The sequence below is a fragment of the Acomys minous genome (assembly GCF_964271855.1).
Source record: "Acomys minous genome assembly, chromosome: 1".
NCBI classification, from domain to species: domain Eukaryota; kingdom Metazoa; phylum Chordata; class Mammalia; order Rodentia; family Muridae; genus Acomys; species Acomys minous.
This window is the reverse complement of record NC_140483.1, coordinates 431,017-454,352: the sequence shown is the minus strand read 5'-3', so window position 1 is coordinate 454,352 and position 23,336 is coordinate 431,017. Positions and strand designations below refer to the sequence as shown.

The window sequence follows — 23,336 nt, the reverse complement described above, 5'->3', positions numbered from 1 at the left end:
TAAAAGCTTCTCCGAAGCATCTTTCACTTAGCCCCTTACTTTAGGGATTGTTTTGTGGACTGAAGGAATGTTAATTGGCATGATTCACTGCTGTAGTAAATCTCATCCCCATACATTTATGCCTATGTCAGCCACATAGACGTTAACTTTCCTCATTGACCTTCTGGTCTCACACATAAAAGCCATCACACAGTTTGTTTTCTCTGAGATAACCTTCCAATTCTCAGAAAATGGGAACAAACCATTTTCAAGTTGGCATTCCGAATTCCAAGATTTTTATGAAATATTATATTAGCTTCTGTATCCACTAAACCTTCTATTTCAGTGTGATTTACTTGAATTTAATTTTGGCCTCTGATCATTCGCAACTGTTGACCAGAACACATTTTTCTGTACTTCCAAGCCCTCTTGTTCTTCCTACTGGAGCAGCTTTGCCTTGATGTAGAGAAACAGTAACAACTGAGCAGCTGTGTTAAATCGCATCTCTCTTTTTACATAAGCTATTATTTTAATTCTCCTTTGAAATATTCATCTATAGTTTCTGGATGCACAATGAATCCTTTGGAAATTAAACTGCTTTTTCCCAAGACCGTTCCTACTGTCCCAAACAACATAAGGATGCAACCAAAAAAAGAAAATTATACACTATTTTTCCCTTAGGAGAATCCAAGAATGCATCGAAAACAGCATCAACTATCATCAAGCAGGCTTTTATCCAGAGATGTAGGCACAACTCAATATATGAAAATCAATAGATAGAACTGACCATAACAAAAATGTTAATAAAAAGACATACTAATCTTATTCCATGAAGAAAGAGCCTTTAACAAAATCGAACACACCTTCACCATAAAAGTCCTGGAGATAGAAGAGATACAAGGGACATACACATAATAAAGGCAGTTTACAGCAAGCCCATAGCCAGAATCAAATGAAAGGGAGAGAAGCTGAAAGCAACTCCACTGAAGTCAGGAAGAGGGTGAAACTGACGGCTCTCTTCATATCTATTCAATAAAGTACTTGAAATCTTTGCTCTAAGATCAGGCTCTAAGATCTAAATCAGACCTAAATCAGGCTCTGTGATCAACAAATAAAGATTGAGACCTCAGGAAACTGAAAAATCTTCTGTAAGGAAAAGGACATTGTCGAAGAAACCAACCAGCAGCCTACAGATTGTGGAAAGATCTTCACCAATCCACCAAAAAGGGCTGATATCAAAATATATAAAGGGAAAGCCTTTGTATGTACTGTGTAAGGGCACCAGATATTGTCTAACACCCCTTTAGAAAAACATTTTTACACAGATGGTAAATTTATTTGTTACTGTTACAGCTCAGGTTATTTTCAATTTTTTTACACTAAAAAGATTTATGTAAAAATTAAGGTGGCTAAGTATAATCAAAGGTGTCTAGCTCTTTAACTTCTACTACATGACTTACTTACAAATATTTTCCCTCATTCAAAGTCAAGGATATTCAAAATTCTTGATAAAATGTAAAGTGTCTTTCTCAGAATCTGCAAGACCATGTGGGGAGGGGTTGGGGGCAAAGGTACAATTCCAAATGAAAACACTTATTCTGAAAACTTGTAACAAAAAGTCAGGCCCAGTGGTGCACACCTTTTATCCCAGCACTCGGGAGGCAGAGGCAGGTGGATTGCTGTGAGTGTATGTAGACCAGGCTGGACTCGAAGTCACAGAGACCTGCCTGCCTTTGCCTCTCTGAGCCCTGCAGCAAGTGCTCTTAACCACTGAGCCATCTCCTGAGTCCCACCAAAATTTTCTTATTTATCTGTTTGTTTTGTTGTTGTTGTTGTTGTTGGTGGTGGTGGTGGTGGTCATCTTCTTCTTCTTCTTCTTCTTCTTCTTCTTCTTCTTCTTCTTCTTCTTCTTCTTCTTCTTCTTCTTCTTTCTTCTTCCTCTTCCTCTTCTTCTTCCTTCTTTTTCTTTTCTTCTTTTCTTCCTCTTCCTCTTCTTCTTTTCTTCTTCTTCCTTCTTCTTTTCTTCTTCCTCTTCCTCTTCTTCCTTCTTTTCTTCCTCTTCCTCTTCTTTTCTTCTTCTTCCTCTTCCTCTTCTTATTCTTCCTTCTTCTTTTCTTCCTCTTCCTCTTCTTCCTCTTCTTCTCCTTCTCCTTCTCCTTCTCCTTCTCCTTCTTCTTCTTCTTCTTCTTCTTCTTCTTTTTGTGTAGCCCTGGATGTTCTGAAACTGAATCTGTACACTAGAATGCCCTTGAACTCAGAGGTACACCTGTCTCTGCCTTTGGTGTGCTGGGATTAGAGGGCAGTGCACCACCACTGCCTGGATTTTTTTTTTTCTTTTTTGGTTTAGCCAGTGACTTTTTGTGGTGTGATGGTTTTAATGAAAATGACATGTTTACACCCACTACAAGCACTCACTGGAATTGGGATCCTGCAGACCCACTAGCTAATCTTCATCCCTTCAAGTCCAGCACCTGCACACATCGTTGCCTGGAGACTCCGAAGTGGACCTCACGCTCCGGAACAACACTGACTAAATATTTTCTTCTCTAAGTTGCCTTAGATAAAGCAGTATCTACGACACATGGCCATTAGCCTAGCAAATGGCGATGAGTCCTAAAGGTAGTTCCTATTCGTGGAGAGCTTATATCCCGTTCTGCTCTGAGCCAACGTCGACAAAGAAAAGATGTATTTCTTCTCCTTCTCCGCCCCCCCCTTCCCTCTCCCTTTTTTTCTAATTCTCTCTTTTTCTCTCCTCTGTTTCTGTTCATCTTTCCCTCTATCCCTCTATCTTCTTTCTACCTATTTACCCATCTATCTAACTCATCTAAATAAAGCACGTGCAGGCTGAGGAACTCCAAAACTCCAACGACAGGACAGAGCATGTGGTTAGTCTCTCATTCTCATATTTCAGGCAACTGAGGGGCAATATCTTCACTTTGAGATTTTGCATGCAAATTTTAGCACACATTCTTCCCCCCTCCTTTTATAAATAAAGAACTTTTTTTTTTTTTAGGAGATTAAGGGGGAAAGGCCCAGTTCCGAGGGTTCCAATCAACTAATCATAACTCCTGCCCAATATGCCTATCAAAGAAACAAGCAGTGAAGGTCAGAAAAAGAAAATCTCATTGTGGCTGCAGCTGGGAAGAACAAATAATGGCCTCTGTGGAGCCATGCACTGTAGTGTGCATGCGGAGAGAGGAAGGAGTCAGAATTTCACTGGTGGCTTTGCACTGTTCTCAGGTAGTATGTCATTTTTGCAGGTCCTGAATGAGGTTGGGAAATGAACCAAGAATCCAAAGTAAGTTTGTGGTTGTGTGTGTGTGTGTGTGTGTGTGTGTGTGTGTGTGTGTGTGTGTGTTTAAAGATTTTATAAGCAATGTTTTCTGATCTGGGGAGGCAAGGAATGGCCTCCATCTGTCTAACTTTATAAACGTATGTTAAAATAGAGGAGCATATTTCTACAACATAATGTATGTAGTAAGTGGTACCCCAGGACACCACGTCATGACTATACTTCAGGCTCATTTAGGCAGCGAGGGAGGCCTACCTACCAAGTATCTCGAATTATCAAGCCAGCCAGTGGAAGCCAAGATTAGTAGTAGCTGGGCAGTGATAAGGCAGGATTGGGACAGGGTAGGGGATTGTCAACCAGCCCTTATTGCATATATTCTGAAAAGGAGTGCAGATGGATTGGCTACAGGGAGAAGGCTGACTACAAAAAGTGTTCATTATTAACTCCACCCAAGCAAAAGTGACAGGAAAAATTCTTGAGAACAAAGGCAGATGCTAAACTGGGCATCACAGCAGTCTTGAGGATTTCCAGCACAGCTACTCACACCTCACACATAAGCAGGCATAGCAGACATGAGGACTCTTTTCTCATTCCACCTCTGTTTGCAGACATGGCTTCCTGCATCTGTGTTAGTTGGGGTCTGATAAAAGAATAAGAAGGAAAAGTATTTCCAGGCATTGGAAATGCAATTCCACAATTCAGGAGAGGTCGGTGGCCTGGAAGGCGAGGGGGTGGGGTGGGACCCACTCAGAAGACAAGGATGACACTGACAACTGTGGCATAGGAAGAGGGGACGATTTACGTTTGGCCTAATAAACTTTTAAAGTATTTTATTATGTACTTACTATACATGTGCATGTGTACGTAGGGTCAGGGTCAGAAGATAACCTGCAGGAGTCAGTTCTCTTCCCTCCACCACTTAGGACTTAGGGGTCAAACTTGGGTGGTGAGGCTTGGTATCGAGTCCAGCTGAGACGGGGTGATGAGAGGACCGAGGCCCATTTTCGTTTAGCTATTACCAATCACATCCTTTGGGGATATCAAAAATTAATGACAATGAAACAGAGGTTTGAGGTGAGTGGGTGGATTAAAAAATATTTGTCAGGTCTATGATTCTCTGTTTCTAACATAGCTCATTATGTGGAAGGATTGTTGCTGAGAGCAAAAAGTGAAACTTCTGTCAGGTATGGTGGTGCACTCTTTTAATTCCAGGGCTTGGGAGGCAGGGGCAGGTGGATTAATGACTGATTGTTGAAGCAAACCGAGTTCTACTCATAGAGAATAGAGAAATAACATGTTAACAAAAATATCTTTTTACCGTAACAGGATCCCAGTCTAATAACTGATTTAGAAATCCATTCAGTCCCCATCTTCTCATGTAAAGGTATTTTGGGATGAAATAAGATCTAGTATCTTCTCCATCTGTTGTGTCTAAGTTCATCTCTGGGTAAGGAAGGGAAGGAGCTGACTTCTGGGTTCTTCTCTCTGATGGAGCTTCCTACAACAGCAGACCCCTGCTCCTCTCTCAGGAGCTGGCTTCCCTTTCTCTATCCTCCTCCGTCTCACTCCTGGTCCTGTGCAGGCTTTCCCCACAGCCTGACCATGGGTGTCTTCCTCTTCATCAGTTTCAATTTATCCTATCTTGCAGGTGGAATTCGCAGCTTAACCAGGCCCGGCACCGTTGCCTGTATCTGTGGACATTCTCTGTATCGGGTGTTCGGTAGTGGGCCTTGATCACCTGGCTAGGTCTGCATTAGCTGGACTGGCTCCCCAGGAACGGAAGCCATGTCCTGTTTCTGGAAGGGATCTCTGTAAGGTAGGGCCCATGACTTCCTTGTTACCTCTATGTGGTGGGTGGGGCCATTGAATTTCTCATAGTCTTTAGGAAGCCTGGGGAAAAACTAAAGGTCAGCACTAGGGTGCTCATCATCTTATGGCCATGTTGATTCTACCGGGCTGGTTACAAAGTCTCCTGAGGATGATTATGGCCCCTTCGTCCACAATGCTTCATTTCTTGCAGAACGTCCTAAAAGCCATTTACTCCATCACTCTATATGTGTATTTATATATTTCAGGAATTTCCCCGCAAGAATCCAAACCCTACCCGGTGAGCGACAGGGGTCTGTCTCCCTCTACTAACCCATGCAAAGAGAAACAATATGGGCATCCTATTTCAGGGACCCAGCACCCATCTCAGTCTTTTCATTGTCGCCTCCCCAGACTCCACCAGAGCCTCAGCGCCGCCCCCTTCACTTCCTTGTTTCGCAGCGTGTAGATGAGGGGATTGAGCGCGGGCGTGACCACCGTGTAGAAGAGCGAGACGAACTTGCCGCGGCCCTGGTTGTAACTACGCGTGGGTTGCAGGTAGGTGTAGGTAGCGGAGCCATAAAACAGGCAGACGGCGGTCAAGTGAGAGCCACACGTGCTCGCCGCTTTCCGCCAGCCCGCGCGGGAGTGCATGCCCCAGACCGCGCGGCCCACGGCGGTGTAGGAGCACAGGATGACCGCAGAAGGCACCAGCAGGATCACCACGCGCGCGGCGAACATCTGGCGCTCGGTGGCGCCGCGGCCGTCCCGGCAAGCCAGCTGCAGCAGCGCGGGCAGCTCGCAGATGAAGTGGTCCAGACGGCGGGGCGCGCACAGCGGACGCGCAGCCAGTAGCGCGGTCTGCGCCGCGGAGTTAGCCAGGCCGCCGAGCCAGGAGGCGCCCGCCAGTGTGCGGCACAGGAGCGGCGAGGCGAGCGCGGCATAGCGCAGCGGGCGGCACACGGCGGCCGCGCGGTCCAGCGCCATCACTGCCAGCAGCACGCACTCGGCGGAGCCCAGGGCCAGGGAGGAACACAGCTGCGCCACGCACCAGCCGTGCGGTAGCCGCAGCACCGGGCCGTGCAGGCTCGCCAGCAGCGGCGGCACCACACTGGTGGTGAAGCCCACGTCCACCAGAGCCAAGTGGCGGAGGAAGTAGTACATGGGTGTGTGTAGGCGCGGGTCGCGAACTGCCAGCAGCACCAACGCCGCGTTGCCGGTCAGCGTTAGTAGGTAGGAGAGAAGGACAAGAGCAAAGAGGACCGGCTGCAGAGAGGGCCAGTCGGTGAAACCCAGCAGCAGGAAGCTCTCCGTTGAGCTGTGGTTGGCCTGAGGGGAAACTCCAAGAAAATTCAGAAGGATGAGACCAGAAAGTTTAATGCTAGAGGATCTGCTTGAGGCCAATCTAGGTTACATAGTGAGTTCCAGGTCAGCTAGAACTTTATAGTGAGACCCTGTCTAACCGCTATCCATGATAAGCAAGAATCCCCACTGTGGGATAAACTTGGCAAGAGAGGAAAGCACATGCTTGGATTTTAGGACACACTCCCCTCTGAGCTTCCATCCCCCATTTTCCTTAGAAGTGGGCATTGTCTAAAAGTTAAGCCTGGGTGAGACTAGATGTTTATGCAACAGTTAAAGTGAAAGCCAAGAGTGCCCTGAGCAGACAAAGGCAGTTAGGTTTCACAGTTGCCCTTCTGCTGCACGTGCAAAACAAAGTGGAAGTGATTCTTGTGATTGCCTATAAAATTATATAAAAGAATGTAATCTCAACCAATTAGGAGCAGCTAACAAATATATGTAGCTATAGACTTTCCACTGGACTACACCAAGTACAATAACGATAGTCAGTCAAATAATTTTTCTTTATTCTCCTTCTCTTCCCTCCTCCTTTCCTCCCTTCTTTTGTCCTTGCCTGACTCCTTGTTTCTCCTTCCCTCCCTCCCTCCCTCCCTCCTTCCCTCCCTCTCTCCCTCTCTCCCTCTCTCCATCCCTCTCTCCCTCCCTTTCAGTAGAGTCTCATGAAGTCCAGGTTAGTCTTCAGTTCCATTTGGGCCTTGAACTCCTGACTCTCTTGTGTCCACCTCCAGAGAGCTGGGATTATAACACAAGCTACCATGCCCAACCTCCAAGCAAAAGTCTCTTTGTTTCTTTGTCTGTGTTCATCCTGTCATAATGCTCCCTGTGTTTTTCCTCTGTGGCTCACTGATTCAGGAACAGCTGCTTGCTCAAATAAACTCCTTAAAAGTTTTTGTTGTGAAAACAAAAACAAAAGCAAAAACTGTGTGCCCATCTGTAATCCCACCACTCGGGGTGATAGAGGCAGGCAGATCTCTGTGAGTTCCAGGCCAGCCTGGTCTACAAAGCGAGTCCAGGACAGCCAAGGCTACACAGAGAAGCCCTGTCTCAGAAAACTAAAACCAAATAAACAACAAGCCAAAAGTTTACTGTGCCTTTGTCTGTCCCCCCCCCCCCCATAGAGGACTGCATCTGGGGTCTTATGCCTGCTAAGCATGTACTCAGTACTGAGCTATGCTCCAACTCCATCACGTGCTTTTTAGCATGTTACACTATTTCGTAACCCAGGGAGGCTACTTGTAATGCACAGGACCTCATTTTGTAAACATGACATCCAGGATCACCACAGACTCGCCTAGTGAAGGAAAGAACACTTCCTGTCAGACCAGAAACAAGGGGATTTCAGTACTAGCTAGAACAGTCACCTCTGGTTTGGTTATTTGAGATGTGAAATCACTTTACTTCATTCTGTCTCAATGTTGTCATGTGTAAGTGGTGGAGTTTGAAGTGGATGATTTCTTGGGTCATCAAGGACTTTCCTGTCAATCATTTCTCAAACAAACGTAAAAGAAACAAAGAGAGCCACATTTTCAAACCTTGAAGTATGATGCTGAATTCAGTATCTGATGGTATGGGAATCACCACAGTTGATTTACACAGAAATCTTTCTATGCATGTTTTATGACAGATATGGCATACATAACTTATGAACACACTCACTTCTTTTAATTAAAAAAATCACTATCCTCTGTGCTGTCAAGATGACTCAGGTAGAGGCACTTGCTGACTTATGGCCTGAGTTTATCCCTGGGACCCACGTAATGGAAGAGAACTGACTCCTTCAAGTTGCCCTCTGACCTTCAGGTGTATGATGCGGCATGCACTCCCCACCCCAGTCTATCAATCACAGCTCTTTTTGTTTTTGTTTGTTTGTTTTGTTTTTTAGGAAGTAATCCTTCTCCCAATTGCTTGTCCACATCAGGCAGGATAAGTTTTAATGTGAATAAAAAGAAAGTGCAGGCCTAAGACCCCTTAGATTTGAGTCTTGATTCTTCTACTTTCTAGAAAATAACTGTGGACATGTACTTAACCTCTCTGTTCTTCATATGAAAACATAAGTTGATAACAGGAGCTAAATAAACAGAGTGATTTGAATGGTGCCTGGCACACAGTAGGTGTTAACTGTTATCATCCCTATCTTATAAACCAGCATTTACATTTTTGTTTTCATTGTTTGGGACTTTTTGGTGTTGGAAATTGAACCGAGGGCCTCATGCATGTTGAATGTATATCCCCTGACTGGTCGGTCACTCGCTGAATCACATCCCTGGCCTTGGAAATAGTTTTGTTTTTCAAGACTGAATCTCATCATGTAGTCTAAGCTGGCCTCTAACTCAGAATTGTCTTGCTTCTGTCTCGTGAGAGCTGAGATTACAGGGGTGGGTTCCTGGATCACCCCTGGCCTAAGAAATGAATGGTGACAGAACTGATCCAAAAACCCATTTTTCTTTCATCTACTAACTTGAATATTTCCTTGACTGGAAGTTAGGCAGTGTTCACAGTCATATTGTTTGTAAATGATATAAAATTTTGACTCAAACCTAACTCCAAGGTCATTGTTTTACCTGCTGTTATGCCAGACTGTGGAAGATAAAAGGGCAAGCAAAGTTTTATCTTTATTTCTAGACAACCTTGTAGCCTTGAGGGGACATGGATAAAATGTTAGACATAGCATTTAATTTTGTGAAGTAGTGGTGGCTAGGGGTGTTACACTACAAAAACTCAAGTTCTTCAGTATTGTGATTTCAAAACCACATGTCAGCACAGCCAGACAAGTCCTAAGACATTTACCTTCAGGCATGAAAACAGGTACACACTAATAAAATTCCACAATGTCTTTGTATTGTGCACAGGTTCCCAAGAACATAGTTCTAACACACACACACACACACACACACACACACACACACACACACACACACACACTACTGATGGTTTTTGAAGGCAAATAATCTGTTGGAAATTTTACCTCCTCCCCCTATATATGCTCTTAGGGTATCGAGTCTCTTCTTGGTAACTTGCTATCCTTCCTCTGAGTGCCACCAGGCCTCCCCATCCAGGGGACAAGTACAACAGATTTTAAGCCTCCCTTGGTTTTCTAGAATGTGACTTTGAGCTGCAAAGCCATTTATCCTTAGAGCAATGTAACACACTTACCTTCATGTCTGGCCCCCGTTTTTAGGCCTTGAGTCTATGTTGGTATCTTGCTTATGTTCTGGATTCTGTGGTTTTGAAATGACAGAGGAGAAGATTAGCAGAAGAGGACCCAAATACTTGACTGCGTTGGTTGCTGGAACAGGTACCTGAGATCAGATCCAGGCACTCCAGGAAGAAGACAAGGGGTGGGTGCCATCCTGTTGAGCAGAGAAATGAGTCAATGCTTTGAAAAAAAAGAGATGCATCAGTTTGTGAAAGGAAGGTGCAGAGGTAGAGGTGGGGGGCTGTTACTGGAGAGTCCTGTGAGGGGCACAAGCAGGACAAATGCTTGAGTCTTGTGGTGGTAGCCCATTAACCTTAACTGGTGACTGCACTGAAAATATCCTAAGGTCTAATGGGAGAGGGAAGAAGGAAAGGTACCCACACCTCTCACTAGGGAAGAAAACAGAGGAATCCACTTTCCCCACTCCTTAGAAGAGGGGAGGCAGCTCTGGGGAATCGGTGCCTCGCTCCCATAATGAGCACTTTCCATGGAGGTGTCCAGAGCCACCTCCCCCAAGGGAATGGAGGGGCAAATCCTGGAGAGACTACCCCTCCAGGGTCCCGTGTCTCCGGCAGGGTGTGGAGGCTAGAGGCACCATATGTTTCTCTTATTGTTATGTCTGCTCTACTCATTCATTGATTGACCTGTTGACCTTCAGCAAACCTGTCATGTATGTAAAGCCGCCATAATTACTGGGAATACTTCAGGTCTAAGCCATCCTAAAATTCTTTTTATTTTGAAACAGGAACAGCATTTCACTATGTGGCCCAAGCTGCCTAGTGCTGGGATTCCTGTGGCGTGTCCTCACACCAGTCCCATCCTCACTGGACATGAGGCGTTGCCTCTTACCCTTGGCTTTTATCACCTGCCACCACTCACATTTGCTCTTAGGCCCCCTACATCCCTTCGGCTCATTCTAGAATGTTTTGCACGTGGTCCACTCTCTGATCTTGCTATACATCTTGATGAATAATTATCCACAAAAAATTTTTAAAACTTTGCCCTTTTCCTTCCATTTTCTTCCTTCAGTGATATGGCAAGTTTATGCAGTTCCTCATCTACCCCGTGTCCTCATCTCTCTCTCTGTCCAGCCCAGATTGTCTTCTGATGTTATAATTACTGCGTTGGGGCTGGTGAAATGGCTCATTAGTAAAGGTATTTGCCACCAAGCCTGACAGTCTGAATTCTGTACCCAGAACTGACATACTGGAAGGAGAGAACTGACTCCTGCAAATTTCCTCTGACTTCCATATGTGGGCTGTAGCACACGCATGCTTATTGTTTTTAAATTCTTTGTATTATCTGTTGGCCTGGATAGTAATTAATTAAGACACAGACACTTGTTATATTTTAAAATAGCCTTAGTTAACCTGGGGCAGGGCAAACATTAATCCTCTAAACTACTTCCCATAGTGGGGCAGGTATAGGATTTTTGTCTTAATCTTATGTCATTTGTTTTTAATAATTTTTATCAAGTTATTTTTTTAATCTGTAATTTTATATATTGGTTAATATTTTTTATTTGGGTTGGATTTTTCTCTATATTGGTTATGTGTGTTTTTTTATTTTTTATTTTTTAAATTTAACTCCTGGTGGCCTTTTTTTGTGTGTGTGGTTTGTTTGTTTGTTTGTTTTTTCTAGATTTTTTTCCCTCCTAGTCCCACCTATCTTCTTTGTCCTGTCCAGGTGGGATGGCTTTCTATGAAGCAAAAGTTGGGTCACAGAGACAGCAAGCAGTAATTAGCATCGAAATACATCACACCATCCTCCAACACAAGCAGATACCCTTTATCATGGCACAAACAGTAAACAAGTGTAATAGGAAGTTTACAAATTAGTGCTGTTTTGGTAAAGTCTAGGCAGTATTTTCACTTTTTAATATTTTCATGGGTTTGGCATGAATTTTGGTGCAACGGTTGCATGGCTTCTACCATGGTAGGACATGTAACCAAAGCTGATACATCCAAGGGTAGAGCATCCTTGAGGGGAATCCAAGGTTGTCTTTTTATCCTATATGGTATAATATGACATGCCTTTGATGCATGGGATCCACTATATGTACAAAGATGCCCCTCAAATAGCTAGTGGGTTAGAGCAGCAGTCCTCAATCTGAGGAGTCACCCGGGTCACCTGAGACTATCTAAACCACAGATATTCACAGCTGTGAAGCAGTGATAACACACACCTTTAATCCTAGCACTCCAGAGACAGAGGCAGGTGGATCTCAGTGAGTTCAAGGTCAGCCTGCTCTACAGATCTAGTTCCAAGATATTTAAGACTTCACAAAGAAATCCTGCCTCAAAAAAAAAAAATCAAGAATTAAAAGAAAAAAAAAAGATTAAAAAAAAAATCTAACCACTACAATTACTAACCCTGAAAGTAGCAAGTATGGGTCAGGGTTGTAGACAGGCTATGGTAGCAGCTGCTTAGAGCCTACGGCGATTGATAAGACAAGCAGCTGAGGCTGACCTATCTGTTTAGAAAGAACCTGCCCATGTGAGGAAGAAATTATAATGTGAAAAACCGTATGTCGAAGGTGTGTTCCACATTTGACAGGAAAAAATGGAAAAAAGGAGGATGATGAGATAGGCATGTTTTCTAGTCATGCTGACATTTCTGGCTGGCAGGCCCTGAGGAAAGAGAACAAATTAGATCTGTGGTAAGAGCCTTGCCTGGGGTGCAAACCCTTGGAACTTGTGGAAGAGTTAATAAGAAGAGAGAGAGCAGGTAAAAATGATAAGAACTATCAGAGATCCAACCATTAACAAAGAGGATGATTTAAAAAACAACAACAACAAAACAAAAAGCTATGATTCCGTATGCAGACAGGGCCTTAATAGTGACTCAGCAAAGGAAGCTATGATAATGGAGGACTTTACAGCATCTGAGCTTTAAAAATATGTAGCAAATAATTTAGCGTACACACACACACACACACACACACACACACACACACACTTGAGAGAGGGCCTCACTATGTAGCCTTGGCTGGCCTAGAACCTGCTATGTAGATGAACAAAGCTGGCTTTGAACTCAGATATCCACCACCTATCTCTGGCTTTCAGGTGCTGGAATTAAAGACGCACACACCACGCCTAACCCCCTCCCCCCCTTTTTTTTGAAGAAGAAGAAAAAGAAAAGAGATTTAAAACATCTATTCTTTGAGAATTTACTTAGTCGGAGTAGAAGCGACCCATTTTCCCTTCACTCTCAGTGGGACTCGCCCAGCAAAGGTCTGGGGCGGCAGTAGAGTGGAGTGGAGTGATCTCTGCTCAGCGTTTCCAGGGATGGACGGCAGAGCAGAGGAGTCTAGAAATCAGGCCTTTTGCATGTCCTGCCTCTCCTCTCTCTTATGACCACCAGGAGAACTGAATCACTAGGGAGAAATCTGGGAGCAGAAGATGGGGGGTATGGGCCTGCTTTCTACTTCTTTTTCAAGGGTGACTATGCATGCTGTCTTCTCCCGGGGTTCATGTCCTACTCCTCAATAGCTTATTGGGCTCTCAGGTCTCCATCATGGGTGATATTAATGATGGACTTTATGGGATCCCCCCCCCTTTGTGCAATTTCCCCCTAATATTTCTACTCTTCTTATGTTTCCCAGTGAGCATTGAGCTGTGAGGCTCAAAGTTTGTCGTTTGGTTATCCCACTAGCCTGTTTTCTGTCACCTCCCAAACTTTCACTTCCAGTTAATAGAGGGTGTTGTGGACACCTGTGGTACAGGGCATGAAGATTCCATTCTGTTTGTACTTTGCCCTCTGGGGTGAGGGTAATGGGCGTTGGGGCTAGATCATGGGCCTGACATTTTAAGACTAGACTAGATTTGGTTTCTCTAAGGCTCAGGAACATTGCAGGGACACAAAGAGCCTTGGTGCTAGATCATGGGCCTGACATTTTAACAGAGACTAGATTCGGTTTCTCTAAGGCTCAGGAACATCGCTCTTACAAAGAATGTAAGAGCCAGAGAACGGCAAAGAATGCTGTGAAATTCACTCTTTTGGACACGATGTGGCTGCTGCACTCACGAAACCACAGCAGCAGTGGTTATATGAACAAGAACCACAGAAGACCAGGGCCCATTAACATTCCACGATGAGTGGGGAGAGGCTTGTGAGACCCCCACCTCACCTGTGAAGCTACAGGCAGCCAGTTGTTAGGGGGAAGGAATGAAGCACACACACACACACACACACACACACACACACACACACACACACACGAAAAGAGACATGAGGGCTGGAGAGATGGCTCAGCAGCTAAGAGCACTGGCAGCTCTTCCAGGGGACCTGGGTTCAATTCCCAGCACCCACATGGTGGCTCACGACTGCCTATAACTCCAGTCCCAGGGGATCCGTAAGCATGAGGCATCACGTGATGCACAGACATACATGCAGACTAAACAATTGTATACATTAAATAAATAAATAAGTAAAAAGAATTTGAAACAAGGAGAAAGAGTTTGTTAAGGGGGGATCAGAGAGAATACTGGAAGGAATGGATTCAAAGCACATTATATGCATATATAAGAAACTGTAAGAGAAAAAATAGAGACCAGATTTGGCAGTATGGGGGCGATCTAGTCACATGCCCTGGAGCCCCAGGCTCCCTTCTCTCTTTCTCACCTCTGCTTCAGCAAGGGCAACCCCTGTGCTATGAGCCCCAGGCAGCCTTGAGTCCCTATTTTCTCTGCCTCTCTGACTTCTGGCATATTGCAACCCAAATCATACAGATCACACATCCTCTCTAGAAACCTATAGCAAAGACCTCTCTTTGGCTGGGGTTCAGAACCAAACGCTCATTGTGCTGGCCAGTGTTATCAAACTGTCCTCTGTTCCATTGGTTTGGTTGTTTGTTGTTGATGCTGTTATTTACCTGAAATAAATCTCAGCTCCTGTGTATACCAACCTGGAATAGAATCTCTTACTGATTTAAAACATCTGGGTGATCAGAAAATTAGAACAAAACCAGAAGCATTTTTGTCTTTTGTGGGACCTAGCCAGACAAAAAACAGGATGGTAGAGGAGAGAGGCGTGAGGGGGTCACACCTTCATCAAAGCTTAATGAGTTTCAGTGGTGGGAGTGTCTCTCCCCACCTCCACAACTCCCGCCGCCCCCCACCCCGCCCCCTCTTTGTGTGTGTGTGTGTGTGTGTGTGTGTGTGTGTGTGTGTGTGTGTGTGTGTGTGTGTGAAGCCCTGGGTGAACTGTCAGGTCTTTCAGCCTTAGCCTTTCACCGTTCACCTTTCACCTGGGAATGCAGTTCTTCCCATGATCCCACGGACTCCTGTCTTGTTCCCAGAATGCAGTGACTTGCTCAGCCACTGAAAGAGGAAGAGCCATTGTTAAATATGGGGTTGGTGGAGAGGGTCCTTTCTCTTAGCTGACTTACTTGGACCAAACTCACTTTCACGTCAGGACAGTAGGCCCATGCTGCCACCATGTGGCTAAACCGTGCAATGACATCTTTTGCAGTTGTTGAGGGCGCTCAGATGTTGAAGCATAGAAACATTCTCTTGGCTCATTGAAGCTCAGAACAGCAGTCCTCAGAGTTTTATCCAGGTTGTGCCCACAGACTTCCTGATTCACATGATGATTTGAATGATGTGTAAATTCTCTGGTGCTGATGCCGCCGCGGTCCTGACCGGTCAGTAGTTCTGAGCTATCGGTTCCACTACCTCAGGCTCCAACTGTGGATGAGTGTTCTGTGTCAGTGCATTCAAACTGTCTATTCCCCCTTATTGGTCGTTAGTGAGGTTCAAAAGAGCCTTGGGAAATAATGAAAGGAGATGGGGCCTCTCCATGACAAGTTCTCTTGTTCACTTGGTAAATAGGGGTGTGGACAGGGTTGGACTTAGCTCAGTTATGACTTTACAAACCCCCCTGCTCACATTGCACCATTAGATGATTATTATTATTATTATTATTATTATTATTATTATTATTGTTATTGTTATTTAGCAGTCTGTGATCAAAGTCTTGTTCTGCTTGCTTCCCAGCTCATTCCCTCTAAGCTAATGGTTTAAACAAGGAATCTTTTTTTTAACAGTTTCAAGTAAAACATGATCTGTGATACAAAGGGAAGGATTTCAGGAGTCTTTGGGAGAAGTGTCCCTCAATTGACCAGGCAGCAGGGCTGCTGACTTAGTGCGGTTGTTTGACTTGTAGGTTACAATCTCAGGAGGCTGCATTCTAACAGTGCCCATGCTGAGGAGCTACACTTTCTGGGAGTGTGGAGCGCTGTCACAGAGAGATTTCCACTTAGAGGGTGGATGCTTTATGTGCAGCTCACAGACATGGGGTGGGAAACACACTGCATTCTGAAAAGAGGCATTGTCTGATGTACTGGAGGCACTTGATCGCTGTAAGAAAGCTCCTCCCTGCACTTTAGCTTGCGGATGTCTATAGCCTGCTGAAAGTCTATGTGCCAGAAACCTTCCTCCTGGCTGTCTTTCCTGTCCAGAATCAGAATTAATGAATTTAGAACTTTTTTTTACCTATCGTGACTGGTGTTCACCATAATGGAATCAAGTCAGCGTTCTTAAACTTGGCTCAGGACCGATGGAGTTCAAGGTCCTTTGGCAGTGATGGTGGAGAAGAGGCCAATGCTCCCTGACTCTGTTCTTTGTGAGAGATTCAGGTACGGGAAGCAGAGGCTCCTCAGGAGGATGAGCACAAAGTAGAAGATCTGTAAGCCAGCATAGCTCATTTAACTCAGACTTCTGATTGTTTACCAAGGTGGTGTTTGCTCTAGGTCATTGGAAATTTTGTAGCAGTGGAGTTCATAACCTAGGGCTTTAGTCCTTTTATTATTATTATTATTATTATTATTATTATTATTATTATTATTATTATTAATTTATCTCAGAGATAGGGTTTTATACAGCCCAAGCTGGCCTGCCAGCGAAGACAATCCTCCCTACCTCAGTATTTTGAATGCTGAATTGTAAGTGCGAGTCATTGTACCTGGCTCCGAGTCTTCAGTCTTAACTTCAAAAAATTATTTATTGTGTGTGCGGTTTTTGTGGGCATACATGTGCTCACGTGTTGAAGTCAGAGGGCAGCCTGTGGGAATTGTTTCTTTCCTTTATCTTGTGGTTTCTGGGGATTAAAGTCAGGTCCTTGTGCTTGGTGTCAAGTGTCCTCACCTGGTGTGGTGTCTCTCCAGTCCCCAGTCAAAATCCCTTAACCCAGGGCTTTCCCCAACCAAAACCAGCTCTTGTTTTCACGTGATGTGTCTACTGTACATTTGTGTGTATGCAGCTGGAAACAAGAGCAATGATCACGTTCTTAATTACAAATGTCCACAAAGACTTCGTGTGTGGGAGAGAAAAACTGGGCACACCCCACATTTTCATCACCAGATGGAGGGATAAGTTGAGGTCTTATATGATAGGATATCACTCAGAAACAAATATGCTATACACTACAGCATGGATGACTCTAAAAAACAATCATATTGCATTTAAAATACTGAGACCAAAAATTCTATTCATGTGAAAATCTAGAAGAGGTAAACTGATTTGTATTGATGGAACAAAGATGAAAAGTCGTTTGTAAGCATGGATTGTAGGGATGGGCAGAAGGGAAATACTTCTGAGAGGCACGAGTGCACCTCTGGAGGATGTGTATGCTGTTGAGTGGTTGTGACAATAGTCTTGTGGTGCCCACATATGTCAACACTAAGCAGACTATACATTTAAATAGATGCAATTTATTATATGTTAATGATGAATGATGAAATATATGGTGATGAGTGATGAAATGATGAAAAACGATGAAAAATATTGGTAATAGGGTGTTGTGGCTTTGCCTTTAATTCCATCATGTAACGCCTGTGAGTGCAAGGCTGACCTTACCTATACAGCAAGACCCTGCCTCAAAAAATGAAAAAAAAAAAACCCAGAAGGTATTGCTGTTATGACAAGAAGAGTGTTGCTATCTTGGTCCTCTGGGAGACTCTTATTTCTTGAGGGAGGATTTTATTCTGTAGCCTAGACTTGCCTAGAACTTGCGGTAGTCCTCCTGCCTCAGCCTCCCCACCCTGGGGTTGAGGAATTACATCATCACAACTTCTCATTAAGTTGCTCTTTTTACCCTGGGCTCTTGTGTGTCATGGCTGTATTATATTTCTCTTCAGTGTCCTGGATGTTTTTGGCTTGTCTCACTGATGGGGAACACTTTCCTGCAGCCATGCTTGTTGGTTGGTTTGTTTTTCTGAGATAGGGTTCACTGTGTAACCCTGGCTGTCTTGGACTCACTCTGTAGAACAGGCTGGCCCAGAACTCACAGTAATCCACCTGCCTCTGCTTCCTGAGTGCTGGGATTACAGGTGTGCGCCACCACACCTGACCTCCCTGCAGCCTTGTTGTGTGGCAACTTTGCCTACTTCCCTCTCAGTTTCTAAATACTAACCCCATTGACACAAAAAATACCCTTCTTCCCCCCAGCAAAGGCTGCCTGTGAGATATACTGTGAGATGGATGCAACTTTCTGTGCAAACCCATCTGACATAACTATTAAAAGTATTTGTAGAGATGCCCATGAAGCACAGGTCTCACAAGCTCGCAAAGAAAACGACTAGCCTTTGATCTCAGTTTATGGATAAAGAGCTTAAAGTGCATAGAGATTATATAATTTTTATGGTCATACAGCTAATTAGGTAGGAAGAATTAGGATTAGAACTCAAGGCAGGCCAGGTGTGGTGGTACACACCTGTATTCTCAACACTTGGGAGGTAGGGGCAGGGCCAGGCTGCATAAAGAGTTTGAGAACTGCCAGAACTCTATCAATTCTTTCAATGATTGTGCAGTACTAATGTCCAAAAGGTCTAACCGCCACTATTCTTTGTGGATCCCCGTTTACCTTTTTTGTTTGTTTGGTTCGTTTGGTTTAGTTTGGTTAGTCCAAGCTTTCTCTCCTCTGATTCCTGGTAATTTGGGACCCGGAGCTCTGCTCAGGGCTCCTACCCCCTGTCAAATCTCGGAGGGCCCCATTTTCTGGATGCTTCTTTTTAGGGCTGCCTTGACGTCTGCATTCCTCAGGCTGTAGATGACAGGGTTAAGGATGGGGGTGATCACAGCGTAGAAAAGGGACAGCAGCGGGTCTGTGGCTGGGTCGTAGCTGGCCTTAGGGCGGATGTAGATAAAGATGGCCGTACCATAGAAGAGAGACACCACTACCAGGTGGGAGGAACAGGTGGAGAAGGCCTTGCGGCGACCAGCAGCAGATGGGATGCGGAAGATAGTGGCCAGAATCCGGCCGTAGGAGCTGAGAATGAGGCCAAAGGGACACAAGATGATAAGGGCAGCAGCCAGTATGATTTGCAGCTCATTGAGCGACGTGTCTCCGCACACCAACTGCAGCACCGGCTGGATCTCGCAGAAGAAGTGAGGAACGGCATTGGGGCCGCAGAAGGGCAAGGAGAAGATGAAGGAGGTGTGGCCCAGCCCCACTAGGGCCCCGCAGGCCCACGCGGCTCCGGCGAGCTGCACACACACCCGCCGGCTGAGCAGCGACTGGTAGCGCAGGGGCTCACAGATCGCGGCATAGCGGTCATAGGCCATGGCAGCCAGCAGGCAGCACTCTGTGGCACCGAAGAAGAGGAAAAAGAACATTTGCAGAGCGCAGCCCGCACGCGGGATGCGGCGCCGGCCTGTGAGCAGGTGGTGCAACAGCAAGGGGACTGTGACGGAAGTGTAACAGATCTCCAGGGCCGAGAGGATGCGCAGAAAGAAGTACATGGGGGACTGCAGCGCCGCGTCTGTAGAGACCAGCGCCACGATGAGGAGATTGCCGGCCACCGTCAGCAAGTAGACCGCCAAGAAGAGGGAGAAGAGGAGGCCCTGCAGGTGTGCCAGACGAGAGAAGCCCACCAGTATGAACTCAGTCACCAGGGAGGAGTTGGTGCCCATCTTGCCAGGAAGGAGAGGCGCAGAAGACCCACTTTGTGTGCCTTGCAGGGATAGAGACGACCTCTTTGCCTGGGGACTCCCTTTTTCTTAGGCTATGAGGGCCTTTGAACTGAGGTGTTCAGGCACAAGCCCAGGCTACACCCAGGTCATCCTAGGAACCTTGGGTACATATTTCTCTCTGATCTCTCCGCACTTTCCCCCACCCTCAGGAGTACACACCGAGTCCAGATTTTTCTGCTCTGGCTCCAGATTGCTCTGACGTCACTCCCGCCTCTCTCTCACTCTTCCTTTTATTTTAGATTACAATTATATCCCAGGATGGCCTAGGATTCACTATACTCCAAAATGGTCTGCAATTCACCTTGATCCTCTTCCCTCAGCTTCTAGAGGACTGGAATGTCAGTAAGTAGCCACCACACCCAGCCTTTTCATACTTCTCCATTTCCCATCCTTGCTGGGGTGGGCATCTTCTTCCCACATGAACCAGAAGTCGATCCATGTTCAGAGCAGGAAAAGATCCTATTCTAAATCAAGGGCATTTCCTGTCTGGTCCCTCCCCTAAATCCTTTATCCTCTCTTATCCAATATGTTCACCTCTTTCGCCTTCTCAATGTGTCTTTTCTCTGATCCATCTCCCCCCTCCCTTCCAGAAGCCTCTCCTTATTTGCTACCATCCTACCTCAGAGTCCACAGTCTCCATCAGGCAGCTGCAGGACATAAAGCTACTAGCTAGTCAGAAGAGTGAGGAATACAAACGCAGCAGGCTATGAGGCCTTCCTCAGTCGCTCACCTCTGCATCTTTGGTGCTTCTCAGACTCATCCTTTTATATCACAACACACACAAAACCCCTCAGACCCCACACATAAGCTTCACGGACGGACGCATGCACTAACATGTCGCACGTCTAAATCTAAGCACAGGAGAGTATGTTAATAACCTCAGAAGCCAGATTCACTCAAGGTCACAAATGTACCGTATGTTTTGTACATATACAAACAGCATTACAAATAACACTGAGAGTCAGTACGCATAATAAAATATGTACACAACTAAAAGGATAAACATAAATTCAAATGCTACGCGAAAAAATTATAAGTGTTCATTAGAGCCACGGGCCCACACATTGGTGCAGCTGCAGTTCTGTCCCCTGACTTTATCTCATCCTGGATCTCCCAGTGTTTTTCTGTACATTGTCTGTATAGTGTTTTCCTGCCTGAGAACACAGCCATTGATAAAGGCAGGTAGTGCCTGATGACTCCTTCTGCAACATAGGTCCCTCCTCAGGAGGATTTTCTTTAAGTCTCTGAGGACCTAAGTCTCCCACTACATTCTCCTTTCCAACTGGGAGAGCCTCACACAACTAATTAATGTTATTTGGAGTCTGTTCCTAAGGTGGCAAGAAGTTAGGGGATGACCTGTGAGAACTTTTTGCGGACAATCTCAAGGGTTGCCTCTCTCTTCGCGCTCATACGCTGTCTCTGGTCACTCAGTTTTATTTCTCCCTCATGAGTTTCTCCTTTCCATCACTGTAGCTGCCACTACATCTATAAAGCCAGTAATTCTACTTATCATTGATATATAGTTATTGATATAGTTCAATAGTGGATTTACTGTGTGTGAGTGTACATGTGTGCATGTGCACATGTGTCTACATGCAGAAGTTGATGTTGGGTGTTTTGTCTACTGCTTTTTACCTTGTTTATTTATTTATTTTTAACAGACTTAATTCACTTTATTTTTCTTGTGTAAAAACCCCTATGTGGTAGTCATAGCTGGAGCCTGAGTCCTCTGAACAGAGACTCTGGTGTCGGCTTTCACAAGATGATCAGTGAATTCCTGATAAAGAGACTTGGTGAACACAGTCTCTTTCCAGAGGTTGGGTTGTCAGGGAGCTGTAGGTCTTGGAGATGCCATCAAAAGCGGCCTTGGAAAAATTGCCCAGGGTGGCAGTGCAGCCCCTGGCTGATGTATAGCAGTCATTAATACCAGCTATCACCAGTAGCTTCTTGGGCACAGGAGCTGAGACAATGCCAGTGCCTATGGGGCCAAGGATGAGATGCACCAAAACAGAGCCACAGTGGCCTGTCACCTTGCACAGAACAGTGTGGGGCTTGCCAGTCTTCTTTCCCCAGTAGCCTCTCCACACAGGGACAATGGAAAGCTTGGCCAAGGTGATGGCCCCTCGGATAGCAGTGGCTGCTTCCTTGGAACACTTAACACCAAGACCAACGTGACAATTGTAGTCCCCAATAGTGACTAAAGCCTTGAACCTGGTCGCTGGTGAGCCCTTGTCTGCTACTTCATCCTTTTGAGATTCACCCAGGAAAAAAGTCAATAATCTCAGATACTTTAATGGGCAGGGAGAATAAATCTCCAAGGACTTGATCTTCATGTCCTTAGCCAGGCGGCCCAGCTGGGTGACAGGGATCCACTCCTTGTCTTCAGCTTTACCTCCATGATCCCTGGGGCCCTGACCATAGCAATGGCCTCAGCAATGACCTTGCTGCTGAATCCTCAGAAGCTGCCGCAGCCTCCTAGTCCTGGGCTCCTGGGTCCTCCAGGCCATCCTGCTGCACTGGCGTCATCTGCCATTTGGTGTTTTGTGGAGGAAGAAGAAGCCCTTGTTATATTTTTATTTATTTATTGAGACAAAACTCTCACTACAAGGCTTTGGCTGGCCTAGAACTCACTAATGTAGACCAGGCTGCCCTTAACTCTTCTAAGGCCGTTCACCACCACAACACCACAGAATGAGCCAAGAAGGACAGGAAGCCTCTTTACCAGTGTTTGCTGCCCCAGATTTCAGACTCCATCTAATATATCCTTAAAAACCACCTCCACATGGTAGTACCAGTTTTCTGAGCTTTAGGAAGCTCATCTCCCCCCTCACCCCTGTGTGTGTGTGTGTGTGTGTGTGTGTGTGTGTGTGTGTGCAAATCAGCTTCCAAAATGGCATTCCTGGAGCAATTATCAAAAAAAAAAAAATCCCCTGACTGGTGGTACCTGAAGCACCAACACAGCCACCATCTTCCCAAGAAAGTAATTTACTTACATTTTCAAAGAAGTATTTACTTAATAAACATAAGACACAGGACAACAGGCTACTTTATTTCAGAGGCCAAACAACATGGGAAGGTGCTGTGGAGGGCACACTTCCTGGAGACTAAAATACGCCATTATCTGCCCTGCGGGAATTTAACATTTCTGTTCAGAAATAGGCTAATAGGATAGGTTTGCTTTTGTAGGTGGCTTCTCAGTTACAGCTTTCCCATTGTTGTTGTTCCTCACAGTGCTGTACATCCTTATAAAGCTATCTGAGGAAATTCTTATTATTTTTCAAGACAGGGTTTCTCTGTGTAGCCTTGGCTGTCCTTGAACTCTCTTTGTAGACCAGGCTGGCCTTGAACTCACAGAGATCCACCTGCCTCTGCCTCCCGAGTGCTGAGATTAATGGCGTGCGCCACCACGCCCGGCTGAGAAAATTATTTTCTTTTAAGCTTTCTTATTTTGCATTCTAAATGCTCTCTTTTGCACTATAGTCATTTGTGTGTGGATTCGAGAAATATTATTTTGTTGAATGTAGTTTATTGGTCCCGAGTTCTTATTTCTCAGTCCTCTATGCTCATAACTCATGAGTTTGGCCTTTTAACTGACGTCCCAGGACCTTCTCTGTTCTCCTCGTCTTTTGTTGTTGTTTCACGTTTACCCTTGTCCACTGTCCTAAATACTCCCCTTTGTCTCCAAGCTGTGCTATCCGGCCTGCTACTTGACCCGTCTTATTGATGTGGC

At 45.3% G+C, this 23,336-nt stretch overlaps 1 protein-coding gene across 1 annotated transcript; it reads right to left on the bottom strand.

Annotated features, from left to right (window-relative positions):
* Nucleotides 1–5,426: 5,426 nt before the first annotated feature.
* Nucleotides 5,427–19,546, bottom strand: LOC311597151 (uncharacterized protein; the record flags this gene model as incomplete). Its single annotated transcript, XM_084781301.1, is given in 6 exon segments — nt 5,427–6,413; nt 6,415–6,437; nt 6,439–6,482; nt 14,884–14,956; nt 15,979–16,087; nt 18,624–19,546. Coding segments are annotated over 6 exon segments (2,112 nt in total). The 3' UTR covers nt 5,427–5,473.
* Nucleotides 19,547–23,336: the final 3,790 nt, after the last annotated feature.